Source organism: Podarcis liolepis (assembly GCF_965112155.1).
Source record: "Podarcis liolepis genome assembly, chromosome: 8".
Classification (NCBI taxonomy): domain Eukaryota; kingdom Metazoa; phylum Chordata; class Lepidosauria; order Squamata; family Lacertidae; genus Podarcis; species Podarcis liolepis.
In genome coordinates this window covers 57,392,654-57,419,197 of record NC_139560.1, presented here as the reverse complement: position 1 = coordinate 57,419,197, position 26,544 = coordinate 57,392,654, and the positions used below count along the sequence as shown (strand labels likewise).

The window sequence follows — 26,544 nt, the reverse complement described above, 5'->3', positions numbered from 1 at the left end:
GTTAGCATTCTGGTTTAGTGGGATTTAAAAAAAACACACCCACCCAAAATTGTGCTAATCTCAAAACTGCAAAAGAAGCACCATATTATTTATAAAACCATACAACAAAGAGAATTCCCTAAAGATTGGCTTTCACCCAGTACTTAGGATATGCAGAACTGTCTTACACATTAAATAAAAGCATCTATAGTTCAGGACAAGAAATTGGGAGTTTGGTTTATGCACGATATAGATTGGCTTTCCTAAGTAAAAACGAAAGCACAATTAGATGGGGGTGCTTCAAGAGAATTTTATTTTCAAATATCTTGGAACAAGTGGTAATGAGAAACAGGAAATATTAATTCAAAGCTAAGTTTAAAATGATTGATTATTATTTACTAAGGACAGAAGCATTTTGAAAAACAGTAGCTATTTTGTTAGTAAAAAAACCCTGAAATCAATAGACTTCCATGGTCCTGAATATGATCTGGAATGTCATTTTTCTCACAACCTTGCTGACCACAAATTAACTCATCTGAAGAGAAGCTGAACATCTGCCTTACTAGTTACTACTTTTCTCCACTAGAAACTTAAAAAAAACAAAACCCCAAGGCTGATGATGTTCTTATTTTTTTGCTCAGATCTGAAGCACTTGCTTTTGTAGGGTGATGGGGAGAGGCTCATGGCAACTAAGAAGTGTGCCAAACTGCTGCTTGACTGTAGTAGGAAAATAGCAGAGTGCCGACTCCTGTCGCTACTGCTCACTCTGTGTAGGACAGCCATGAAGAAATGGTTTGCATGCTCCACATGTAACCAAGTCTGTGGTGAGAAAGGAGTGTTCTGTTGATTTTGGGTTGGGGTATTTTGTGTGTGTGTGTGTGTGTGTGTGTGTGTGAGAGAGAGAGAGAGAGAGAGAGAGAGAGAGAGAGAGAGAGAGAGATTTCTCAATCCTACTAGAGCATAACTTCTTTCAGAGTCTTTCTTCTACATCATAACAGCAGCTGTTGCATATTGCTGATACAGGAAGCAAAAAGCCTTGTGCTTCTTCTCTGTGCATCTTCACAATGTCGAAAGTTCAGCTTTTTCATATGCTGTCCTCTGCACCATGAGAACTGTGTGTCCTTTTCAGTAGCGGCTCCTCGCTTGTGGAATGCTCTCCCCAGGAAGGCTCACCTGGGACCATCATTACATGTCTTCAGGCACCAGGAAAAAACAATCCTTTATCATTACACCTTTGGCTTTTAATTACCTACAGCTTTTATCTACTTTTAAAAAAAAAACAACCAGAAAGGTTTTTAAGATTACTTTTATTAATTTAATGTAGGCATGTGTTCATTTTTTGCTGAAAATTGTTGCTTTGAGTTGCATGGCAAGAAAGCTACTAATAAATTTAATAAATAATAGTGATACTGCATCACTTGTCTACACTGACAAACTGGAACGTGTCCAGAGGAGGGCAACCAAAATGGTCAAAGGCCTGGAAACGATGCCTTATGAGGAACGGCTAAGGGAGCTGGGCATGTTTAGCCTGGAGAAGAGGAGGTTAAGGGGTGATATGATAGCCATGTTCAAATATATAAAAGGATGTCACATAGAGGAGGGAGAAAGGTTGTTTTCTGCTGCTCCAGAGAAGCGGACACAGAGCAATGGATCCAAACTACAAGAAAGAAGATTCCACCTAAACATTAGGAAGAACTTCCTGACAGTAAGAGCTGTTTGACAGTGGAATTTGCTGCCAAGGAGTGTGGTGAAATCTCCTACTTTGGAGGTCTTTAAGCAGAGGCTTGACAACCATATGTCAGGAGTGCTCTGATGGTGTTTCCTGCTTGGCAGGGGGTTGGACTCGATGGCCCTTGTGGTCTCTTCCAACTCTATGATTCTATGATTCTACTGTTCCTATTACATCGGGGATGGGGAACCTTTATTTCCCCGAGGGCTGAGCAGGCAACACCAGGGGTTGGAGCCAAAAATGGGGAGAGCCAGCCCATCTGCTTTCCCTCTTGCATCCCTTGCCCTATCCCTATATTCACATCCACATACCGTATTTTTTGCACCATAACACTCACTTTTTTCCTCCTAGAAAGTAAGGGGAAATGTCTGTGCGTGTTATGGAGCGAATGCCTGCGGGTGGCGGGGGGGGGGGGTGTCTGCTGCAGTCGTGAGCAGAGGATCCATGGTTCCCCTTCCTTCCCTCCTCCGTAGTTACAAAGCATGGATCCACATGGATCCTCAGGATTTTTGCATTGGGCTACTCCAAACTCACTGTCAGATCACATGTCTGTGGCCACAGCATGAACCACAAAAATCATATATCCACTATTTCGTTTAGAATATTTTTTTTCTTGTTTTCCTCCTCTAAAAACTACGTGCGTGTTATGGTCTGGTGCGTGTTATAGAGCGAAAAATACGGTACCTAATCTCTCTCCCCTCCTGCCTCATCCTTCTCTCTTTCTCCCACCAGGTACCCCCCATCCTGGTGGGGCAATTAGGCATTGGAAAAACAGCTCTCATACACACAAATGGGAGTTTTTGGCATGCCCACTTACCCGGGGGGGGGGGTTATGGGCTGCATCCAAATGCACTACAAACTGCCCCTGCTTTACAATTTGTAGTATCACCTCCCTGTTCTTTTTCCTACCTCCTCCCCTATGTTCACTAACTGTATGTACTGGGGGGGGACCCCACCCTGCCTTTTAGTTATTCATGGATGATGGGAGGGAACTAAATGTCCTCCAACCAGACACTGACCTTTCTTAGATATGTTTTCTTCAGTTTTGAAAATCTTGGCACCAACGGGCGCCACATCCTGAGAAGTGCAATAAGATACCAAACGCTGGAAGTAAACAGCATCATTTTAAAACAATATACATTCAAATCTGAGCAAAAAGGAACATATTGTATACGTCTGCCATCCAAGCTAGGATGCAAAAGCTTACTGTGGTAAATCTGCATGTTTTATTAAATAATGCATAAAGAGCTAAAGCACACGTCAGACCTGTCAGCAGGCAGCCAGAATTGTGGTTATTGATTTTCGTTCTATTGAAGAAAAAATTAAACAGAGAGGTAAACTAGGGGTAGCTTTTGTCAGAAATGGCCCTTTGTCCCCATACTTTCAAATTCACCTTTAACCCTTTCTGTGCAATACTCCATGACTTTTTACAAAACCATGAAACCACCTGTGGTACAGGGTTTAGGGGAAAAAAAATGTTCTTGTGCAATCTCTTGCTCCCAGTCCTATGGCACATGTACTTTACCCTGAATTTGGGGCGCTTATTTAAAAACATACACACAACTGTTTTAGCAGTGTTATTCCCCCCTATGTGCACAGTGGAAACCTGTCTTTTAAACTGTTGTTCCTTCAAGATCACTCTTGAGTGCTGAAAAGTATCTTGTGTTCTAAGGATGCTGCAGATGAATTGTCTTCAGTATTATTTTAAGAAACAGGATTGGTCACTTAAGCCAATGCTTAAAAGGGCAGTCTTTCTCCAACACTGTGTTTGGCTGAGTACCCTGATATGGGCAGTTCAGGGGCTGTTTCAGATATGAGAAATATCTACTCGCCCTCGTTCCCATGGAGTTCCTACAATACTTCAGTTTCACTAGAGTCAGCAACTCTTAGTTCCCTGTTCAGTCTCTGCATGAACCACCTCTGCATCAACCTCTTGTGAACATGTGGCATCTCCTTCATGGGAACTGTCCTCATTCAGAGTTCTGGTGCTTTCTTCCACATGATGGTACTGTCTGCTAGCAGCTCTCTGCTGTTGCTCTTTAAGCTCGATGTACGAGCGGGAAAAAGTGTGGAATATGGACGTGACAGGGAAAGCCATTAGCAAAATGCCACTCAAGATGCTGCTCAGGGCGACCACCTGCCCAGGAATGCTACGAGGTACCATGTCGCCATAGCCAACAGTTGTCATGGATATGACAGCCCACCAGTAACTGCTGGGGACACTGGTGAATTCATGCTTGGCTCCCAGTTCACTCTCCGCCAGGTAAACCAGTGGGGAGAAGAGTGCCATAGCGACACAAAGGAAGAGGACCAGGAGCCCGAATTCCCGCGTGCAACGGCGTACAGTAAGCCCCAGGGTCTGCAGCCCCAGTGAATGCCTGGCCAAGCGCATGACATACAGGATACGGAGGGCTCGCAAGGTGCGGAGGACAAGGCCCACTCTCTCCAAGTACTTGTTTCCACCACCGCTGCCACCGCCACTACCCCCAGGTTTGTCACTGTTTTTGGTAGAGGCTGTATCTATAATCAAAGAGATGTAGAAAGGCAAGATGGCCAAGATGTCTATAATGTTGAGCGGAGTCTTCAAGAAGGCGCATTTGCTCTCTGCCTGGATGGAGCGCAAGACAAACTCAAAGGAAAACCAAGCCACGCAGATCGTCTCCAGAACAAAGATGTCATGGCACTTCTGGGAACATTCACCCTGTGGAGAAGACAGAAAATTAAAGAGTCACGTAGCACAGCAGCAACATTTCCAATTCTATTTTATTGAGTTTCAACGTTTTTAACATATACAATCAAAACATGATGTCATCATTTTTGTCGACGTCCCACCCCTATTTCCCATGGAGTTATTGTTTCTCCCTTCTGCTGCAGCCTATCTTCTATCAAATCATAACCACAATAATATACCGTATTTTTCGCACCATAGGACGCACCGGACAATAGGATGCACCTTGTTTTAGAGGGGGGAGAACAAGAAAAAAAAATTCTCCCCCTCTCTGCCCAGCGCCCCTTCAGCAAAGCGGCAGGAGGCGCTGCGCAGAGAGGGGGAGAATTTTCCCCCTCTTGTTTTCCCGCTCTAAAACAAGGTGCCGTTTAAGGTGCGTTCAGGCGGCTACCTTGGAAGCCTGGAGAGCGAGAGGGGTCGGTGTGCACTGACCCCTCTCGCTCTCCAGGCTTCAGGTTCCTTTCGACCTGCTCTTTGGGGCTGGCGGGGGGAAGCCCACCACCAGCCCGAAAGAGCAGGTCAGGGAGCAGTGGAAAGGCGCAGCGGAGAGGCTGCTGCCATAGTCGCGCGTCACCTCTCCAGCTGGGAGAGGGTCGCGGGGCTATGGCTTCTTTAGCCCCGCACGGGCTCTCCCATCTGGAGACGTGGCACGCGGCTGAAGAGGATCCTGCCATAGCCACGCGTCACCTCTCCAGCCGGGAGAGGGTCACGGGGGGCTTCTTTTGCCCCGCGCGCGCTCTCCCAGCTGGAGAGGTGACGCACGGCTATAGAGGCTCCTGCCATAGCCGCGCGTCACCTCTCCAGCCGGGAGAGGGTCGCGGGGGGCTTCTTTAGCCCTGCACGCGCTCTCCTGGCTGGAGAGGTGACGCGGGCCTATGGAGGCTCCTGCCATAGCCGCGCGTCACCTCTCCAGCCGGGAGAGGGTCGCGGGGCTATGGCGTCTTCGCTCCATAGGACGCACACACATTTCCCCTTCATTTTTGAAGGGGGAAAAGTGCGTCCTATAGAGCGAAAAATACGGTAATGAAATTACTTCTGTTACTCATAGCTCAAATCCTGCTCACAAGTACATCGTACTATAGTATTTCTTTAAACAGTCCAATAAAGGCATCCATTCTTCCATAAAACACTCATCATTAGTCTGTTAATTTTGCCAGTTCTGCATAGTCCATTATTATTATTATTTATCCATTCTTATTTGGTTGGAACAACTTTTTCCTTCCATTTCTGCGCATATAGAATCCTAGCTAGCAACATTATTTGTTGTCAGTTGCTACATTCACAGAGAAGCCCATGCTATGCCAGTGCATATGCATGTTTTTTGAATGTCATACAAAAGTAATTTCCTGTAGAATTAAAACTGTAATTATCTTGAATATGCAATGACCTTGTCACTAAAGAGATGCTCCACCTTCTTTATTGCAAGCCCTTATTGCAAGCCCTACATTTTCAGGATTTAGTCTTGGTGGCAATGCTTTATTTTCAGAAAAGTTCTACCTGCCTCCATTGGGGGGGGGCAGGTGACGTTCTAACCCTTAGTGTTGATAAGACCCCCTGCTGAATCTTTACATATCTTTATAGCAGCTATTTCCCCAGATCAAAATCCCACAGATTAGTGTTAAAGCACTGTCAAAATAGCACACAGAAATAGTGTGTTTCATGTTCAGGCAAGAGACTGAGCGCAGTTCATGCATGAGTCCTGACCCTCTGCAAAAAAGCTGAGAACAACTATCCTGTACTAAAAAGTGCTGCTGTACTAAAGAGTGCTTCTCTAGGAGAACAGAACTCTATTAGTTCTGTTTTACGGAACAATTTCTCCTCCAATATATAAATTAAAACTAATCACTGCTATTTTATTTTATCTCTGGGGCAAAACCTTGCTTGAATGAGTGATTATCAGTTCCTTACTAGAAGACGAACAATGCCTTCGTTTGAAACGCAACAAACAAACTCACCTTCACAGCACTTAAGCACCAATGAAGAATAATAACGATGATTTTTTTCTGTGATTGCTCTTCCACTTCCAAATATACCTGCAATTCACTGTGAGCTTTTTTGCTATTAACTTCCCTAGGAGTGTTAATCACCTCCAGAAAGTAAATAGATTGTATGACAGATACAGTTTATTAGGATGATATAAGCATGAGTTGTTTTCACTTACAAATTTCACATAATATATTGTTATTCTGCCTCAGGTGAAGAGAGATGCATGTATTTTAAGAATATAAAATGAGCCCTTCTGGATTGGATGAAATACCTACTTTCATCCTACTTTCACTGCAGCTGATCATGGGAAGCACATCAGCAGGGCATAAGGCCAATAGCAGTTTCAACTCTTGGTACCCAGCAATTGGTGTTCAGAGGCATACTACCTTGGATGCTGGAGGTTGTACAACCATCATGAGTAGAAGCCACTAATAGTCTTATCCTCCACAAACAGGGATATCAGACTGAACTGCAGAGTTAATACTTTCTTGTATCCCTACACTAAAGCTCTCTACCCTGTGGGTGAGCTAAGATGCTGGGGGAGGGCCTTACTGGGTGTGCCCAGGGTATGGTGTCTTTGTATGAAGCTGTGGTGTGACCACTCCTGAAAAACATGCTCTGAACTTGATAGGTATTTAACAACTACAGCCAGGTCACAAGCAAGGACAAGGTAGTTGGGAGGGTCATGGAGCCACAGCGGCAGGCATTCCTGGAGGAAACTGATTTGTCTCCAAGATGGTCCAATGCATGTGGCTTTTGAGGCCTTTTTTGATGGCCCTTGGCAACATCTGATGCCCCCTCAGCCCTCATGCTGCCTTTGCAAAGCAGGGGTGAGGTGCTGGGCTTTGTGAAGGAGGCATGAGGGCTCTGACAGGTCCTACAGTCCTTCCTTCCCAAAGCCTATTTAGCACATTCCCAGTTTTGGGAAGGACACAGGATCACTCTAGGACCCTGCCAGAGCCTTGCACCTCCTTCCCAAAGCCCAGCACCTCACTAACCAGCTTTGTAAGTGTGAGGGCTGGAGAAGGTGTCACATTTTCGCCTCCCTCCTGCTGCACAACAAAGCAGTGTGCAGCCCATGAGTTCCCGTGGTGAAGTATTGTTGCGGCCCACTTAGAGGTTGGACCACCCTGATCTAGACCCATCCCAATCTGGGTTCAGACTTAGGTTTGGGACTGAATTGGTCTTGGTTGCCCTGATGAAAGGCCTTTATCAGGAGAGGCCCAGGAGGAGGAGTACAGCTCTGTTGCTCTTAGTTCTCTCATCAGCTGTTGATATCATTGACCACAGTGTCCTCCTGTGGGAGATGGGTCATGTTCCTACAGTGGTTCTGGACTTATTTCCAAGGATGGTTCCAGAAGACAGTATTTAGTGTCAGGTGGTTGAAGTCTTTGCCCCCAAAACTCACCACGTGGGGCCAATGGCACCACATATGAATGTACAGATAACACTGTATACAAATAATAATATTAAGGTGCCCACACCATAGAAGACCTGATACCAAAGGAAATAGTAGCCAGTGTATGTTTTGTTTAGCAAGATACTAAAGCCATTTCAATTACCACATGGCCAGGTATCTCTGAATTAACTTGATGTGCTTAGTAGTTGCCAGCAATGTTATAATGCCAGTTTTGGGAGCACAGAAGAGCAAACTTGACACATATTGCACATAGCTATGTCACAAATATGTCAGCAGAAAGGTTGATAACATGCAGCTGTGCCTGCATCATGGTTATGTGCCAAATATCAAGCTCCAAATAAAGTATTAGATTTTACTGACAGAAAAGGTGTTTGAATAACCAAAGTTTATTTCTATCAGTATAAGAGCTGAAAGTTCTCTATTACCATCCATTTCTCCCAAAATCTTTTACTTACAGAGAAGAGGAAAGAATTTGTTCAACTACTGAAAAATATATGGACCCGCAACCACCTGTATCGTATCCTAATTTCAGTTTCATTTCAGGTCAGGTCAGTTGAGGACATATAATAAAATTTCAAAGAAGGGTGGAATTCTCCCCTGCTGAATTAAAGTAGAGTGGTACCTCCAGTTATGAATTTATTTCGTTCCGGAGGTCCGTTCTTAAGCTGAAACCACTTGTAACTTGAGGCGCGCTTTCACTAATGGTGCCTCCCACTGCTGCCGGTGCGTGGCTTCAGCTCGCATCCCGGGGCAAAGTTCGCAACCGGGAGCATCTACTTCTGGGTTAGTGGAGCTTGTAACCCAAAGCGTTTGCAAGGAGGACAGTACGTAACATGAGGTTCCACTGTATATTTTGTGGAGCTTGGATTTGGAAACCAAATATCCACTTGCCTTACATTCATACTACATTTTATACAAAAGAATTGTGACCTCCTGACTTGGTCGGCCTGAATCTATTCTAAAGCCAGAACTTTCCAAGTGCTTACTCTGAACATTTTACAGGATGCTGGAGTTTGTGTTAATACACAATATTTGTTATCTGATATAACAAACATTTGCTTTAAATTGGAGAATCCTAAACTAGACTCTTGCTGCAGAGGGTTCTGCAAAGGTTAGTGATATTCAGACATCCCCGGAGGCTAACAAAATATATAACAGGAGAGGGATGAAGGGCTAATTACCCGAGGGAGCCCTTACAAATTATAATAAATAGGCAGCTCCAAGCTGAGTTCCAGCTCCTCACTGCCTCAATATAGTATAGCTCTAGTACTCTTGAAATGTCAAACTCATGGACAATGAATGCACCTGGGAGGGTTTTGAGGAGATCCCCTAACCTGTATATGTTCAGAAGAAAGCATGAATGGAGGTGCCTGGTGGTGTTTTTTTAATCATTCTTCCTTATGAGAAGATCTGTGGCAGGCATAGCACTTTCTCCATAACGGTGAGATATGTGTACAAATACCACAGAAGTGAATGGGCGCATGCACATGAAAATGGGCAAAATATAGTGAGCAGGGGAAATCTACTCAGATTTCACAAGTCAACACTTGTGTGTGCATAGTCATAACATCTGAAAAATATGCCAGAGCTCTACTGTATATAGGCGTTCTTATATAATGAAAGGACTTGTCAGAGAACACCTCCACGTTTTTTTTTGCCTTTGCTTTCTCCCAACAACTATGTTTAATCCTACTCAGAATGTTTTAAGCCACTTGATATTTTTTCCATTTAAACAGCAACACAAGAGCCAATAATATAATGACTGGATACAGCAGTAAAAAAAAAAATCCCCTTAATCCGTTCAGAGTAAAACGCCTGGTCCTCAATAAAGGTGATACTGAGAGCTGAACAGAGCTCATATACATACTAAAAGTCACCAGTTAAATCCCGAAATATGAAGTTTTCTGATTTCTTTCACAGTAAGTAGAACTGCAGCTGATATAGGAACAAAGAAGATTTTGCTGTGGAGTCTTGTCACCACTCCTTTCTCCCTCAAACTAATTGCAGCAATTCTATGATTCTGTGGTCAGTCTGCATAGGTCTCCGCATCAGAAGATGAAAATCTGCTCCTGATAACAGACACAAGGAGGGACAGAATCACTGTGATTTGCCACTATTTGTGCTCCACTTTTTTTTGGGGGGGGGGGGGTATGAAACCAGGCACCTTACCAAGAAGTACTAGCCTTTTGTGAGATTCAGGTCGCTCAATAGCACTATGCAGGCATTCCTGATGGTAAGGAGAGCAAGGGCGCATGGGCCATCCCATCCCCAACATCCCCACACATGGCGGCAGCACCCGCTCCAGCACACACGCACGGGGAATTGAGAAAAGGACCAGCCCACATGACCCTGCTCCTCCTACACAGTTGCTCTTTTTGTAACCATTGTCCCTTCCACTGTCCCTTCTTCATTATATGGTGTGTTTTTTTTAATTGGCAGGCTTGTACAACTGCACAGGAATTCTAGGCAACTGCAATATTTGTCTGCTAGCGTAAGTTCAGAACATGGCAGCCCCACGATCCCGAAATCTTTCCGTCTCTTCTCAAGCCATAATGACCCGTCTCCAACTCCATTTTTCCCCCAGTCAAAGAAAGATGTATAGGTATATACATCATTTTCACAATTCATGTTTAAAAATTATACTGTGCCATTTTGTATATATGATGAGAAGCATGCAAAAGGAGGAATTCATCGCCACACTAAGGTGACCCTTCTGTCAGGGCAAATGTTTTGGCTTGCCTGTCAAAACAATCTCCCACCTCCTCTCCGTGTGTGTTGTTCTGACGGTTCTCCCAACACTCCTAGGGTTGATTTTGGGAAGCACATGGGGGAGGAGAGGTGGGGAAAGCCCTGTTGAGCAAGCAGGAGTCCTTGGGCGTGGGTTCTGCCCGACAGGACTCATTAGTTGAATCCTGCTCAAAGATTATATCTGGCCCTGTGAAACTGTGACAAGTGTTGAAGTGGGCACATAATTATGTTCATATTTAAAGGCTTGGACTGAGAAGGAGAATTAGAAAATTGAAGTGAATGCAAGATAGAACTACTGTGAGCATGGTCAACAAACCCATATCAGAAAAACATTTGCTCTCATGGACTTTAGTTCTGTACAGTAAAACCAGTGAAGTGTCCATTTTGCTTTACGCTGATTACCTAGTCCTGCTCTCTTTCCACAAAACTGGACTCAGAAGGATGCTGGTCAAATTTGGCCAACTGTGTAAAAAAGAACACCTAAAAGTTAAATATGCCAAAATTAAGGTTGCCCTATTCGGTAGGAGGGTTACCGAGTCCAAGTGGACATTAGATGGTCATACACTCAAGCAAGTACATAGATTTAAATACCTAGGATTACTTATTGATGAAAAGATTTCAAGGAAACCCTATCTGGATGCAAATAAGCTATTATCTGTCCCCTCCACTGGACAGCTATACAGGTTCTTCCACTTGAAGGCAGAGAATTTACGGTAATCAATCCAGCCATCAAGACCTACGTGTCAAAGATCATCGCACAAATGCTTTGTGGGACTGAGATGTGGGGAAGCGGTATCAATCAGTAAAACCACACTCCTGCAATATCTCTCCTGTTAAAATCAAGTTTCCAGTTTCAAGATGGCAAAGTGTCCTGGATATTTGTGGTACCCTCTGTAGTTTAATTTGTATCCAGGAGTGTTTGCTGAAGCCAGAAGGATGAGGCTCTAAGCCATGCTTCCTGCCAATGAACTAGAAGCCTAACACTTCCTCTTAGATACAGTCTGTTTCAAGTGAGTCATCTGGCTCATGAGTGACCTACTGCATGAAACTAAGCAGCAACCAATCATTTTGACTGAAAACATAGAACTGGAGCGAGCTTTGGCTTTGGTTCGCTCTTCTGTGCCAATACTGGCAAAGGCATTCCCTCCACCCAGCTCTTCTGTTAGTCCCAGCACTACCATTGAAAGGACACAAATTGACAGGAGCTTTCTCAACAAAGGTTATGAAGCAACCACTTGCCTAAAATGTTAGGCTGTCATCTTCTTTGCAAGGCTGGTTTGACAGAGCTGCTTCCACACTGTGGCAACTGCTTAAATCCATATTAGCCTGGGTGCAGTATTCTCACAAGTCTTCTATGTCCCAGCTATTAGTTGTGGTAAAGGGTACTTTAGCACTTCCTATTATTTTTGTAGGTATGGTCTACCAAAGCAGATGAAGATGGTAGGGATGCACAAATATGCCAACTTCAGTTTCTCATTTTTTGAACCCTAGATTCAATTCTTCACATTTCCACATCAGTCTGAGATCTTTTTAAAGTCCTCATGAAACTTAACCAATATTTGCATGAGAATTTATCCCAACATACACTTTTGTATGCAATTTCCCCTAAAATAATGCCTTTTTGCATGTTATTTTCACTAATATACACATTCTTATGGACACTTCACCCCAGTATATGCAGTTCTGTATACATTGCGTGGCTAGAGAACTGCATTAGAGAGCCAAGTCCAGGTTTACTTAGTTAAAGGCAGTTCCACATATTCTTATGACTTACCAGGGCACAGATTTCTGACTTCTTGGATCCTCAAATTATAGCCTAAACTGATTCACTTAGTTACAGTAGATTATACATCAAAATGATATATAAACAACAGAAACCATTTTAGTAAAATTGCCAGTTGGATGTGAAACAAGGTCTGTGCTTGTTTTATGAAGCAAAGCTTCTAGTTCCCAATTCTTAAAACAGAGGACTTGTTTTCATATGCATCGCCTACCATGGCTGCTGCACAAAACAGGAAAACAAGAAGTGTAATAAAGTATGTGTAGTATAATGCAAAAAATAATTTTAAAAAATCCGACAGTATCAAGTTCTCTGTATGAGTTATAATGGTTAATACCTAAAAATCTGCCTCCTCTAACACAGTGTCCAATTCAAGACTACTGAACCACATATTCCTATTAAAATTTCATTAATTGCAACAGTTTTTCACTTGTAAGTTGAGAAAAGAATCTAGCAGCGAGGCTCCTTTGAACAGATGTTACTTAAACAGCATTGTTCCCATTATAATAAACGTTGATATGGGCACACAGTACCTTTCTCTGCATAAGTAATAGGCCAGATAGGCAGCTTCTTCTTTCTTTCCTTTTTGGCCTTAGTTTGGGGGAGGAATTGGTGAACATTAAATGCAAAGTTTCTTTTGTTAACCAAATTTCTTCTTTCTCCCCGCTATTCAGAACCATATGCAGAGGTCGGTATTTCTTGAAAAGCAACGGGTAATCAAAGCCAAATCATTTTGGTAAAAAAAGATATCAGAACTTGCATATTGAAAAGATGTACTAAACTAGTAAAAAACAAAACAAAACAAAACAAAACAGCAGACAGACAAATAAATAAATATATTTATTTGCTTGTCAGCTGTGTAAAACAGTGGTCAGAAGACAGTTAAAAGCAAGCCATTATTATTAATCAAGTGAAGCAGGCAGGAGGTTGCTTAGTTGGTTAAAAGTATTAAGAAGTGCCTATCTCTTCTATTAGTTTCCCAATACCACCTTAAGTATTAGATGGCTGCCACGGGTCTGAAAAAGCAAAGGAGTCTTGCCCCCACTTTCACAGGACAACACGTCAATGGTTGCTGCTGAATCAGCAGTTACATGAGATTCTGCCACCAGCTGCCCCTTTACAGCAGAATCAGACCCCTGAAAATCAAACCTTTGTAGTATGGCAGCAACAGGTTAGGATTTTGATATATGTGGTAAAACGATGCTCCATTTTATGCTTTGCCCTGGCATATCAATAAGCAGTTTATCACTGCTCTAATTAATTAACTATTTGCCTTTTGTTGCTTGTCACCATCAGTTACAATAATATGCTGCTTCAAGGATATTACATTTTTATACCAGCTTATTATCATAGACAATTTGTTTTATCCTGAAATTACTTTTTGAAACTTTGTCAGCAGTCACTGCCCGAGGACATAATCACCTCTGGAGTGCTTCAGGCTGTATGTGTGGGATAAATCAGCCTCATATAACCAACATGCTTAACACTGATTAATGAATGAAGGGGTTAAGCACCATAGAGCAAGCTGTCCTGCTAGGCTTAGCCAGGTCACATCCGCTCACATTGAGAGGAAGGGCTACCAAACTCTTTGTTCTCCCACTTTCCACCATCCTTCTGCCCTGTGAACCTTACCAGTAAGGAGGTCTAAGCAGAATGCTCCAAGCTTAGACCACTTGGAGCAAGCCATCTTTGTGTTTCTATACAAATAATTTAGAAACTCCTACCATTCTGGAACCTAAGTTATACTGCCTGTCTTTTCTTGCTGCTGTATAGGAAAGCCTATGAATTCTGAACTTTGAAGAGTTTGTAAGTAAACCGTTTTAAACTTACCAAATGTGTGGTCTTTTTTGTGCTGGGGGAAGCGGCAAACTTTGTAAGCAATTTAGAAGGGGATATTTTAAAGGTCTAACAGCATATTAAATTTTGTAAGGTTTTAAGTAAGAATTCTGAAAACTTGTCAGAATTTTGTACACATGCAAGTACTCAGTCTCCACTGATTCTAGAATGAACTGTTGTGTGTATGCAGCCTGAGTAGACACACGTTGGATCAAGGAGCAAGTCTCGGTCAACTCTGCTTACATAGACGGCATTTCAATTTCTCAAAGCTCTTTCTGTCACTAGAAGAGAACCTTTTGATCCAACCAAAGGTTGCAATACAACAGCAGCAGCTAGGCAACAGAACTTTGGGAGACATCTGCTCAAACTAATTTTTGAAATTTAGTATCTACATAATAATGTACAGTGGTACCCCGCAAGACGAATGCCTCGCAAGACGGAAAACCTGCAAGACGAAAGGGTTTTCTGTTTTGGAGGCGCTTCGCAAGACAAATTTCCCTATGGGCTTGCTTCGCAAGACGAAAGCCCATAGGGAAATCTCCGGGGACCTGTTTTAAATGCTGGTGGTGGGGAGCAAAGCCTTTCCCCCCCTCCGGCCTTCAGAAGAGGTCCAGGAAGGCCGACGGGGGCCGAAAGGCTTTGCTCCCCACCGCCAGCATTTTAAAAGCAGTCCGGCATAGCAGGGAAGCGCTTCCCGCTATCGCGGACGGCTTTTGAAGGCAGGCGGGGGGAGCAAAGACTTTCACCCCCCGCCGGCCTTCAGAAGAGGTCCTGGACCTCTTCTGAAGGCCGGCGGGGGGCGAAAGTCTTTGCTCCCCCTGCCTGCCTTCCCAGGAGAGCGGAGAAAGGCAGCGCCTTTCTCCGCTGTCGCCGACGGCTTTTGAAGGCAGGCGGGGGGGAAGACTTTCGCCCCCCGCCCGCCTTCAGAAGAGGTCCTGGACCTCTTCTGAAGGCTGGCAGGGGGCAAAAGTCTTTGTCCCCCCTGCCTGCCTTCCCAGGGGCTTTTAAATCGCCCCGGACAGCGGAGAAGTCCTCCGCTGTCCCAGGGTTTTTTAAAATGCTGGGGGTGGGAAGAAAAGCCCTTGTCCCCCCCCCCAGCCTTCAGAAGAGGTCGGGGACAGACTGTCCCCGGACCTGGTCTGAAGGCGGTTTCCCTAGGAACGCATTAATTGATTTTCAATGCATTCCTATGGGAAACTGTGCATCGCAAGACGAAAAACTCGCAAGACGAAGAGACTTGCGGAACAAATTAATTTCGTCTTGCGAGGCACCACTGTACTAGGTTTCATCTACAGAAAACAGAAACTGATGCACCAAACATGGACTTATCGGGATGTATGCTGGGGATGAGGTGGAAACTTCACCAGCACTTTATGTTATTTTCAGCATCATTACTTTTTATAAAATGCATTTCTCTTCACTTACCCGGTCTTCTTCTTCTCTGAGATCTGGCATGGTGCTAATACAGAGGCTAACTGCAGTGATGGCAACAAAGGAAACGGATATGCAAGCAAAGATCTTTCCAGGGATCCCCGAGTGAGGATTTTCCACCATATCCCTGAGCTTTCTCATGCAGAACTGCAAACGGCTACTGTCCTCGAAGGCACATTGTGGCTCTTCACTAGCTAGCATTTCCTCTTCAAACAGGGCAGCCTCCGCCATCTCTTCCTCTTTTTGTCGCAGCCTTTTTTTACAGCACCACTCCAGGTGTTCCTCTTCTATCCCCCAGTAAACCAGCTCATCTTGGAAAGAGAGGGCACACATTTCTCTCAGGAGCCTGAGCTTCCCAGCCGTCACAAAAGTCATGATGGTCCTGAAGGCACACGGGTTGCGGTCAAAGAAATACTCGTTGCAATTGACATCATAGTCATCACAGATATCCATGATCTCTTCGTAGTTGTTACACGATTTTAACTTCCCAAGCCTGGTCAAGGGGCAATTCTCTAATGTGGTCCATGGGATTCTGTATTTGATGCCACCTACATTGATGATCACATACGCAGTTCGGTCCTCTCGGTGGGCAAAGCAACACAAGTCTTCCCCAGGACGCAGAAGTGTGGCCTTTTTGTAGAAGAATCCTTTCTTTGCCTGCACTTCGCAAAGTGTCTCCAAGTTGTTGTAAGAATATGAGGTGAATTCGGGATCTGTGGGCCCAGGGAGCAATGCCATTTCCTGATACATTTGTTACGTTCATGGGGGTGCCTAGCCTATTCAAAGAAATGATAGTTTCTTGACTGGTGGGGACACAAAAGGCCAGTCTAAAAATAAAGCAAGAGTGGCAGAGTTAGCATTTTTATATGACAAAACAAATCTCATCTGCATTTCTTAAAACTTTGAGCACCTCTGCTGGGATCATTCTAACTTCCTATTGCCCTTAGAGAAAAGGAAAACAGGATACAATAGACACACTGGACAAACATCTTGGGTTCAAATAGACCACAACTTTATTGATTACAAATGTAAGTAGGCTTTGACATAGGCCGTGGGTATGTACAGTGGGACCTCGGGTTACAACACCTCGGGTTACAAATACTTTGGGTTACAGACTCCACTAACCCAGAAGTAGTACCTCAGGTTAAGAACTTTACCTCAGAATAAGAACAGAAATCTCACGCTGGCAGCGGGAGGCCCCATGAGATAAAATGGTACCTAAGGTTAAGATTTATTATATAGTGGTACCTCGGGTTACATATGCTTCAGGTTACAGACTCCGCTAACCCGGAAATAGTACCTCGGGTTAAGAACTTTGCTTCAGGATGAGAACAGAAATCGTGCTCCGGCGGCGCGGCAGCAGCAGCAGGAGGCCCCATTAGCTAAAGTGGTGCTTCAGGTTAAGAACAGTTTCAGGTTAAGAACAGACCTCCGGAACGAATTAAGTACTTAACCTGAGGTACCACTGTATTGTGTATTCTTTACTTTAAAAGTATTATTTGTACATGTACTAAAAATATTTTAAGCATTTAAAGTAATTTAATCAAACCATCTAAACAATAATGTTTACCTAAACTTGTTTAAACTACACAAGACGAAATAATGTTTAGTCACTGTGACAACATAAATGTATTAATGAAGAGACAAAAAGCTGCCCTAGACCAATTAAGCCACACAATGCAGAGCACAAGTGGAGTGGAAACAGCAAGTGTCATAACTGCAAAGTGCATGAAGAACAAACAAGTCCAGACAACTTACATTAGGAAAGGGCACTGTCAACACAATTGCATGCTTCGTCTAAGATAAAATATTCAGAGCTAAATATGTGGGTGCCATCTTTCCAATGTATTCCTTGCACTGTATCTCAAGAGTTGAGAAGACCAGAACATGATTTCTTTTTTCCATTTCAGCATACTTAGAACAAGTGTTCATGTATCTAAACACCTAAAAGAATATGGTAAACAATCTTGTTTTGGCATGAAAACTGATGTGTGTATATTTTACTTTACAGGTATGTCTGGCTTGCTACTTCCATTCCACAAACAGTGACAATTATAGTCTTTCATTTGTGTATATAAACTTAATGACAAAAATGCATTAGATCTACAGCTGTTTTACATCTTCACTCGATAACCTCAGGCACTTGATAATTTAATTCCCAATATTTTAAAAACACAGGCATGGAGGAAACGCTAAAAAGTTGCTGAAGCACTTGTTGCTGTTATGAATGGAATGTTTCCTGCTGCCAAATATGACTCAAAATATAAAGGTGGGAAGCAAAATTACATCCACTGACCTATGGCCCCAACCTATATTCTCAAGGCAGGGGTAGCCAAGGTAAAGTCCTCCAGATGTTAGCTTACAACTCCCATAATCTCTGACTAATGTAGCCAGTGGTCAGGGAAGATGGAAGTTGCAGTTCAAATCCATCTGGAGGGTACCACATTGGTTCTAAAATGCAGGCACTGCTATTTGCCTTTAGCCAGGGATAGCCAGAGAAGATGGGGACTCTCATGGAACTCTGGCCCTTTTTCTTCCTACCAAACAAGTTTCAGTCTTGGAGTACCTATATCTGAAAATAATAATAATAATAATCCATTGCATTGCTAACAGATAATTGACCAGTTAAACCACAGAGCCTAGGACTTCCTGATCAGAAGGTCGGCGGTTCGAATCCCCACGACGGGGTGAGCTCCCGTTGCTTGGTCCCTGCTCCTGCCAACCTAGCAGTTCGAAAGCACGTCAAAGTACAAGTAGATAAATAGGTACTGCTCCGGCGGGAAGGTAAATGGCGTTTCTGTGCGCTGCTCTAGTTTGCCAGAAGTGGCTTAGTCATGCTGGCCACATGACCTGGAAGTTGTACGCCGGCTCCCTCGACCAATAAAGCGAGATGAGCGCCGCAAGCCCAGAGTCGGTCACGACTGGACCTAATGGTCAGGGGTCCCTTTACCTTTACCTAACATGTTGATTGTACCTTGAAGTTAACTTCTTCATGTTACTTCCCCTTAATCTAGATCAAAAGGAGCATCCAAACAGTTCAGTTGGGCTCAGAGGAACTTTGCAATATGAATACTAATGCAGCGCTATATTTATCAGCCACATACATGGAAGCCTGCATCCACATACAAATCTCTTTTGGTAGTGTTGGCTTTTTGCAGTATGGTAGCGCTGCAGAGAGCTTGCTGGGGAGATCATGCATTAAAAAGAAAGGACTCAAAAATAACTTAAAGGTTTTAATAAGAAAAACAAAAACTCCATTAACACTAAATATATTAACAAACAAACATGACCCAACCACCAACCCATCCCCCAGGGTAATGGGAGAGCTAGATGCTGCTCCTTATATACTCTACCCAAATGCTGACACACCTTAATCAAATACAACTCAGCAGCACCTGCTATGTTACACAGCTGTAAAGCCGGGTCTCGTTATCTTGCTCTGGCCCTTGCTCTGGCCCCTTAAAGACATACACATGGAGTGGAACAATGATGAACCTTTACATTTAAAGAAACCATTCAACATTTCCCCTGCAGTTCATCATTGTGGAACAAAAACATAAAGCATACTTTGTACATGTTTTTCATGTGTAACCTTTGGAAGTGCTTTAGTAAAAATGTCCGCAATTTGATTGTCACCTGGAACATATTTAAATACAACCATTTCATCAGCAATTAGTTTCTTTACAAATTCTAAACGTAATCTTAAGACTCTAGTGCGCTGCGTATTAGTCTCTGAACACAGGATAGCAAGTCCACTCTGGGAATCAAGGTAAACTTTTACTGGTAGTGTTACTTGCATCTGTAGGTCTGCAAATACTTGCAGATACCATTCTACATCACGAGTGGCCTGAACGCATGCACATAATTCACTCTCTGTTGTGGAGAGACAAATAATGGTTTGTGTCTGGGACTTCCATTCAAATGGACAACCGTTGTAACAAAACACCATACCAGACACACCCCTGCAATTATTTTGTTCCACTGCATGAGATGCATCGCAGAAAATTTCAAAACCTTTATCAATACTGTTGTAAACTGCAACCTATAATGTTTGGTATGTTTAAGGTACATCACCACCTTCTTAAGAGCAGAGAAACATTGCGTAGTGGGCTTTTCCACATTGTGATGCATCTTTTAACAAAAGTTTAACTGTTTCATATTTTACACTTGGTGTAATATTCGCCTGGAATTTGTTGAAAACTCCTAGCAACTAGTCTGGCCTTGTACCTTACAACTTCATTTTTGTCATTCATTTTAACTCTATAAACCCATTTTGAATCAATAAGTCTCATATCTGGGGTTTGTGGTACAAGAGACCAAGTGTTATGCTCTTTTAAAGAAGCTATCTCAGAGTTCATAGCTTTATAACAATTTACAGCTTGGTGCTTAGGTAAATTCTGAACATCACTGTAGCTTTTTGGCTCAAAAACCGCCTTATTGGCATACACAGTATTAAAATGTTCATCTGCAAAATGTTGTGGCTTCTGCCTCTTTCTATCTGAACGTCTCAGTCCGGAAGGAGAGTCAGATTCCTCAGACTTAATGGGACTCAGTGAACTACTAGTTTCAGGTTGTAAATTATCATTGTCAGACTGAAGAGGTGCCTGTAGGCTAAGCTCACGGTCAGAAAACTCAAGAGAATCTAACCTCCCCTCAGGTGTCTGTGACTTTAAGTCAAACAAATTATCAGATTCAACAGGCTTTTTGTCTTTCCCCATTAATTCAGAAGCACCATTTTCTCCTGCTGCTGCTGCTGCTTCTTCCTCTTCTTCCTCAGTATCATTTATACCATCAGTATCTTGGAAAACAGCAACCCCATTCCAATTTACAGTTTGTATCATGCTTCTGGTAATATGAAATTTGCCAGTTGCTGGTATGTAAATTCTGTACGCCCCCTGCTGGTAGCCCATTAATTTTCCCTGGACACTACGCTCACCCAATTTCTGCTTAGCGGGATAATGCATAATTACATCTGAACCCCAAATACGTAGGTATTTCAGATTAGGGCGTTTTTTAAACAGCTTCTCATAGGGGGTGACATCTAAACCAGAATGATAACTGCGATTTCTAACATAACAAAAAGCATGGAGTGCTTCAGCCCAAAACGCTTTGGGCAGATTAGCATCGTGCAGATAAGTTTTAACCCCTGCCTGCAAGTCACGCTGCACAACTTCAACAAGCCCATTTTGCCAGGGACTTCGGGGGCAAGATAACTCATGAGTAGTCCCCTGCGCTTCCAGGAATTTCTCAAAATCCTCAGAAACAAATTCCCCACCCCGGTCAGAAAACAGGTTCTTAATTGGTTTGTTAAAGTGCGTTTTTACCCAGTTGCAAAAAACCTTGTACTTCTCAAATGCTTGGGACTTCTCAGCTATTGCATAAGTCCAACAATATCTACTATATTGGTCTATCAGGGTAAGCCAGTACTTAGAACCTCCTAATGATGGTGGGAGTGGCCCAACTAAATCACAATGTACACGCTCAAATGGCTCAGTTACTTCCCTATCTGAGCACCTACCCTTGCGTGCAACCTTAATCTTATTCTTGCAACAGGATAGACACTGCATAAAGAATTTACATGGTTTTAAGTTGAGGCCATTGACAATATTCTTTGTCTTAATTACATCAGCAAAATTCAGGTGTCCCAGAATTCTGTGTGCCATGTGGACACACCCAGAATGTGGCCTTACATTCCTCAACCCCTGGCTTGACTGTGCTGCTCTGCAATTTATGGACGATTGTGAGTAGGTGCGAAAATACAGTCTATATAAACCATCAGATTCCCGGGCATACAATAGACGTTTGTTCCCCTCGAAAAACTCACACATAGACTTTAAGAAACGCACAGTTATGCCTTGACGAGCAAAACACCTTACTGATAATAAATTGTCCACTGAAGGGCAGTAAATGCAGTTCGCTATTGTAATGTTTAAAGAGTCAAGTTTAACAGTACCCCTGCCAAGCGACTGCAAGACTTGTGAATTGGCTAAATGTACATTACCAATTTCCTCTTCGAAAGAAATAAACAAGCTTCGATCATTGCAGACGTGCTGGGATGCACCTGAGTCGACAATAAAAGAATTCCACTTGGCACCTTTAATTCTTTTACGATCTGTAGTCCGAGCGTGAAAAGCTCGCGGCTCGTTTCTGTCCCTACTATACGATGCCGGCTGCTGGGCTGACGACCGTGATTGACGAACAGAAACAGGCTTGGGAGTACTTTGCTTTCTTTTGGATCTGCAGTCCCTTGCAAAATGTCCTTGCTTATTGCAGAACCAACAACGCTTTGCAGCTTTAAATGCAGTTGTATCACCACAGGTTTGCATATGGTGTTCCTCATTCTTTCTGGAAACAGGAGTGCTTATGGCACAAGCCTCCCTTCTATCCAACTCGCCCATTAATCTTGCCGTTACCCCTTCCACAGTTAATTGTGCTGGTGGAACAGCAGATATCTGGCTAGCTATACCATCAAAGTCCTCATTAAGGGAACAAAGGATGATAAAAACATACTGAATATCAGGTATCTCCATGTCCCTTCGAATTAACTCGCCGCGTATTGCCTCCAGACGTCTCAAGTGTGCTGCCAAATCACCACCAGGCTGCAACTTCGTCTGGTACAACTGCTTGAAAAACGTCAATGCAGACGCTGACTCTTTTCTAACATGCACCGCTGCAAGACTGTCCCACATTTCTTTGGCAGTTTTCTTATTTCTTATATAGACTACTTGCTGGTCGCTGACTGCCAAATTAATTATCGCCCTGGCTTTTGCATCTCCTTTCGACCAAGCATTAGTTACAGGGTCAGGAGGGTCATCAGTTACATAGGTCCATACTTCTCTAGAGGTCAAAAGCGCCTCCACCCGAAAAGACCATAAACTATAGTTCTCATCTGTTAGCTGTGGGAAGACCAGAGCCTTCTCAGCTTCTGGAACCCGGTCAACCATTCTGGAACTCTTCCAGACCCACAAAAACTACGCTAACAGGAGAAGGAGTTTTCAAACCTTTCTCAGAGTCCAAAAATATGCAGTCATCCACTCAGCAGCTGGGCCCATAACCAAAGATGTTGGCTTTTTGCAGTATGGTAGCGCTGCAGAGAGCTTGCTGGGGAGATCATGCATTAAAAAGAAAGGACTCAAAAATAACTTAAAGGTTTTAATAAGAAAAACAAAAACTCCATTAACACTAAATATATTAACAAACAAACATGACCCAACCACCAACCCATCCCCCAGGGTAATGGGAGAGCTAGATGCTGCTCCTTATATACTCTACCCAAATGCTGACACACCTTAATCAAATACAACTCAGCAGCACCTGCTATGTTACACAGCTGTAAAGCCGGGTCTCGTTATCTTGCTCTGGCCCTTGCTCTGGCCCCTTAAAGACATACACATGGAGTGGAACAATGATGAACCTTTACATTCAAAGAAACCATTCAACAGGTAGATCAAGGCAAGTGTCTGTGAATAAGAGCCATTCTACTCTTAATATGACACTAACCTAAAACAAACTTGAAAGTAGATACATAAATTGCAGGTTAACATACAAATACAATTCTTTCTCAATCAGAATACATTATACCGTAAGCCTGTTCAAGCTTATGAGCAAGAGCCCCATGGAAGAGAATGCATTTCAAAACACAGTTTATTTTGTTGTGATTTAAAGCCACAAACATGAAACATTCATAAAAACCAGAATGTGAGGAGTTCTCTCCAGAGAAATAGGAGAGTTCATTCGGAGTATATGGTAGCCTGCAGTGATTAGTGTCATATAACAGCATCAGCTAGGAAACATTATTACTCACAATAAGCAATTTCTATATCACACTGTCATAACATTGATTGATTCATGCCCTAGCACTAGCGAAACATCACAGAAGCTACCGTACTTTTCCATCTATAAGACAATGTTTTTTTACCTTAAAACAACACTTAAAAATTGGGGTAGTCTTAAACATGGGTAGTGCAGAGGGAAATGATTTCTGTCTTGAGTAGTAGATTGTCACTGGTGTTATTGCTGCGACAATGCTTGTTTGTGATTGGGCGCTGCTGCGACAATGTCCGCTTGTGATTAGGTGTTGCTGCGACAATGTCTGCTTGTGATTGGGTGCTGCTGTGACAATGGCTGCTGGTGATTGGGCTCTGCTGCGGCAATTGGGCGTGGGACTGGTGGCTGCTGGTGTCGATCGGAAATATGATAGGAGGTTTCTACGTTGCGTTCGATCGCAAGCGTTTGGAATTTGGGTGAGCTTTTTTCCGGCATTTCTCCCATTCTGGATAATCTCCCCCCATTTTCTTAATATTGAGTCCCAAAAATTAGGGGGTGTCTTATCCATGGGGATGTCCTATAGACAGAAAAGTACGGTGATTTGAGGACAAACCTTGGGTAGTACTGAAGTTGCATCACTAACCTAAAATGCAAAAGCTTCCAGGTGTATCATATAGGATGCTGCAAATGAAATGGATTACAAGTAGAGATACCTGTACTAATAACATGCCCAGATCTATGCTAGGAGGACTTATTTTATTTTCTGGCACTGCTCCCCAAGATACAGTTGCATCATGGCACCAAATACTACCATACAATAATTCTATCACGCACCACATACAAGAAAAATAACTTTAGAGGTATTCCTACAGCAAACCTCAATCTAGTAATCTGAGCATTAGGGCATTAAATTATTTTATTATGGGTTAGAGCAAGTCTCCGCTTTTTGACTTCTCTCAGGGAAAACCTTACTGCTTAGTGAGTTGGTCATCTGTACTGGGCCAATACAATTGGGCCATATTAACAACATGGAAACCCCAGGACTGGTTGACACTTGACGACTGACAGCTGTGATCTCAGTGTGTCTGAGATACAGACTAGGGTTGCCATCTTTTTAACAACCATCTTCCACCTTTTACTGTATAGTGTGGCATACACAAATTAAGCAGGTGAAGCTTTTCCATTAAGTTTATCAATATGCCCCACGAAAAGCCTCACTTGCTTCATTTGTTAGAAGCGCAATGTCACGGCCTCTGAGAAGTCACCAACCATAGTAAACATCTCCACATGCTCACCCACTAAACAACTGCCTACAACTGTCTTGTAGGCATAAACTACTTCGAAGAAGATGCCACATTAGAAAAATGTGAAGAAGAGGAGGAGGAGGAGGAAAGGAAAGTCTGTGAATGTGAGTTTGTAGAGTGGTTTTACAGCAGTCATTCAAAGAGCTTTGTGCCACTGCTATGCCCAGTATAATCCCTTTACAAAAGGCCACATTTCAACTGCCCTGCAACAGTTGCTGGAGTTGGAACCAGAGGCTAATTAGTAATTTGTGGTTGTAACAAGTGAGAAGAGGTCATGGCTGTGTTTCTGCAGACCTCCACAGGCCAAAGGCCAAAACAACATGCTTCAGGCAGACATAGCTAGGCAAATACCTCATTGTTGCAAATGGCGGTAGAACTTCATTCTAGCAACATCAGGGCATAAGTCAGAAGCATGTCATATTCTCCAGGGACCCTTGAAATAGGAAGGTTACCTTGTAACTGATGAGTTTAGAAACAAATCTTCTGGTTCAAGGAATAATCAGGGTCTTTCACAAAACACAAGCTGATTATTCACATTTCACCTATAATTTTCAAGGCTTCATTACTAAAGGGGCATGCCCTCTATTCAAAGAGCATTCATCTGTTTGGAAATATTGCCTTCCACTTCCAACTTGGAATGCAATAGGATGGAAGAAAACATCATAATTTCTTCTTTAGAAATAACAAACTGAACCTGTTATAGAGGCCTTTTTTTTGTAAAAATCTCTGTGAGTGACAGGGTTTTGTTTCTGTGCATTTATTTTCAGCTGCAAAGAATATGTTGTTTCTCAAAAAGCATATATTGTTCTGCTACACATATTGAAATCACTCTGCGTCAGTTCAAAATGCCCCACTTCATGCTTGCCAAGGTTTTTATTCCTCTCACCCCATCAATGGTGTCATGTTTGAAAATCCTATTACAATTGGGGGAAAATAATCTGTGCTTTCAATTCCTTCAAACAAAAAAACCAGCCAAGCACCTTCTTTTGAACAGATGTTACTAAGAGATATGCTGTACCATAATGTGAGACCTAGTTCATGATATAAAGAAGAGATGCATTCAGAGGAATCTGTACCAAAGGCACACACACATCCATTCAGCAACCATGACCTGGAAAATCTTTAACTACACAAACTCAAAAACTGTCATCTGATCTTAGAGACAGTTCTTCTCCTTCCATGCATGCACATATATCTAGTGTGTTGTCTGAATCAAATGTCTGTAGATGGGAGAAATATAGATTGCCCCATCCAATCAATTTTTTGAGAAAGGTTTTAAATCACAACATAAATGTGTTCAGCTGACCCTAGCAGCAAGAAAGGCTCTCATGAACCTGAAACAGCTTGCATGCAGATTAGGCTGCATGCACAATCCTATTTACAGTGGACCACCAATTATGCAAGGGTTCTCTGTCTCTTGAGAAGAAGCAGTGATGCTACTGGCTAGAAGTAAAGTGAGTGGCAGTGCCCCACCATGCTTTTACTGGCTACCTCACCACTTTCCCCTTTTTGGAAAGGAAAACTTGGAAAGCTCCTACTTCACACCCCTGATAAGCATCAGTTAAGCAGGGAAATGAGCTCTTGAGTTGGAACTAGGGGTGGATAAATTGGTCAATTCTTGTTTCTCATTTTTCCAATCTGAAGATCAGTTCTTCCAAATGTGCACATCAGTATGCATTTTGTGGTTTTTTTAAAAAAAAGTTCTCATGAAAATTCATCAGCACTTTAGGGTGGATTTCTCCTACTGTATCCTTTCTGTGTTCAATTTTACCTAATGCACATATTTTTTCCAAAGCAATTTCCCTTAATATAATGCATTTTTAATGCTATCTTCAC

The 26,544-nt window shown here is 42.9% G+C and overlaps 1 protein-coding gene across 5 annotated transcripts in view; it reads right to left on the bottom strand.

The window, feature by feature from the left end:
• Positions 1–2,751: 2,751 nt before the first annotated feature.
• Positions 2,752–26,544, bottom strand: part of KCNG2 (potassium voltage-gated channel modifier subfamily G member 2) — a 52,243-nt gene continuing 28,450 nt past the window's right edge. For all 5 annotated transcript variants that reach the window (XM_083518715.1, XM_083518712.1, XM_083518711.1 and 2 more), the window contains 2 exons: positions 15,632–16,464; positions 2,752–4,409 (listed from right to left, as the gene is read on the bottom strand). In XM_083518715.1, the coding sequence (XP_083374841.1) occupies positions 3,585–4,409; positions 15,632–16,387 (1,581 nt within the window). In that variant the 5' untranslated portion in view covers positions 16,388–16,464 and the 3' untranslated portion in view covers positions 2,752–3,584. The remainder of the gene's footprint in view (positions 4,410–15,631; positions 16,465–26,544) is intronic.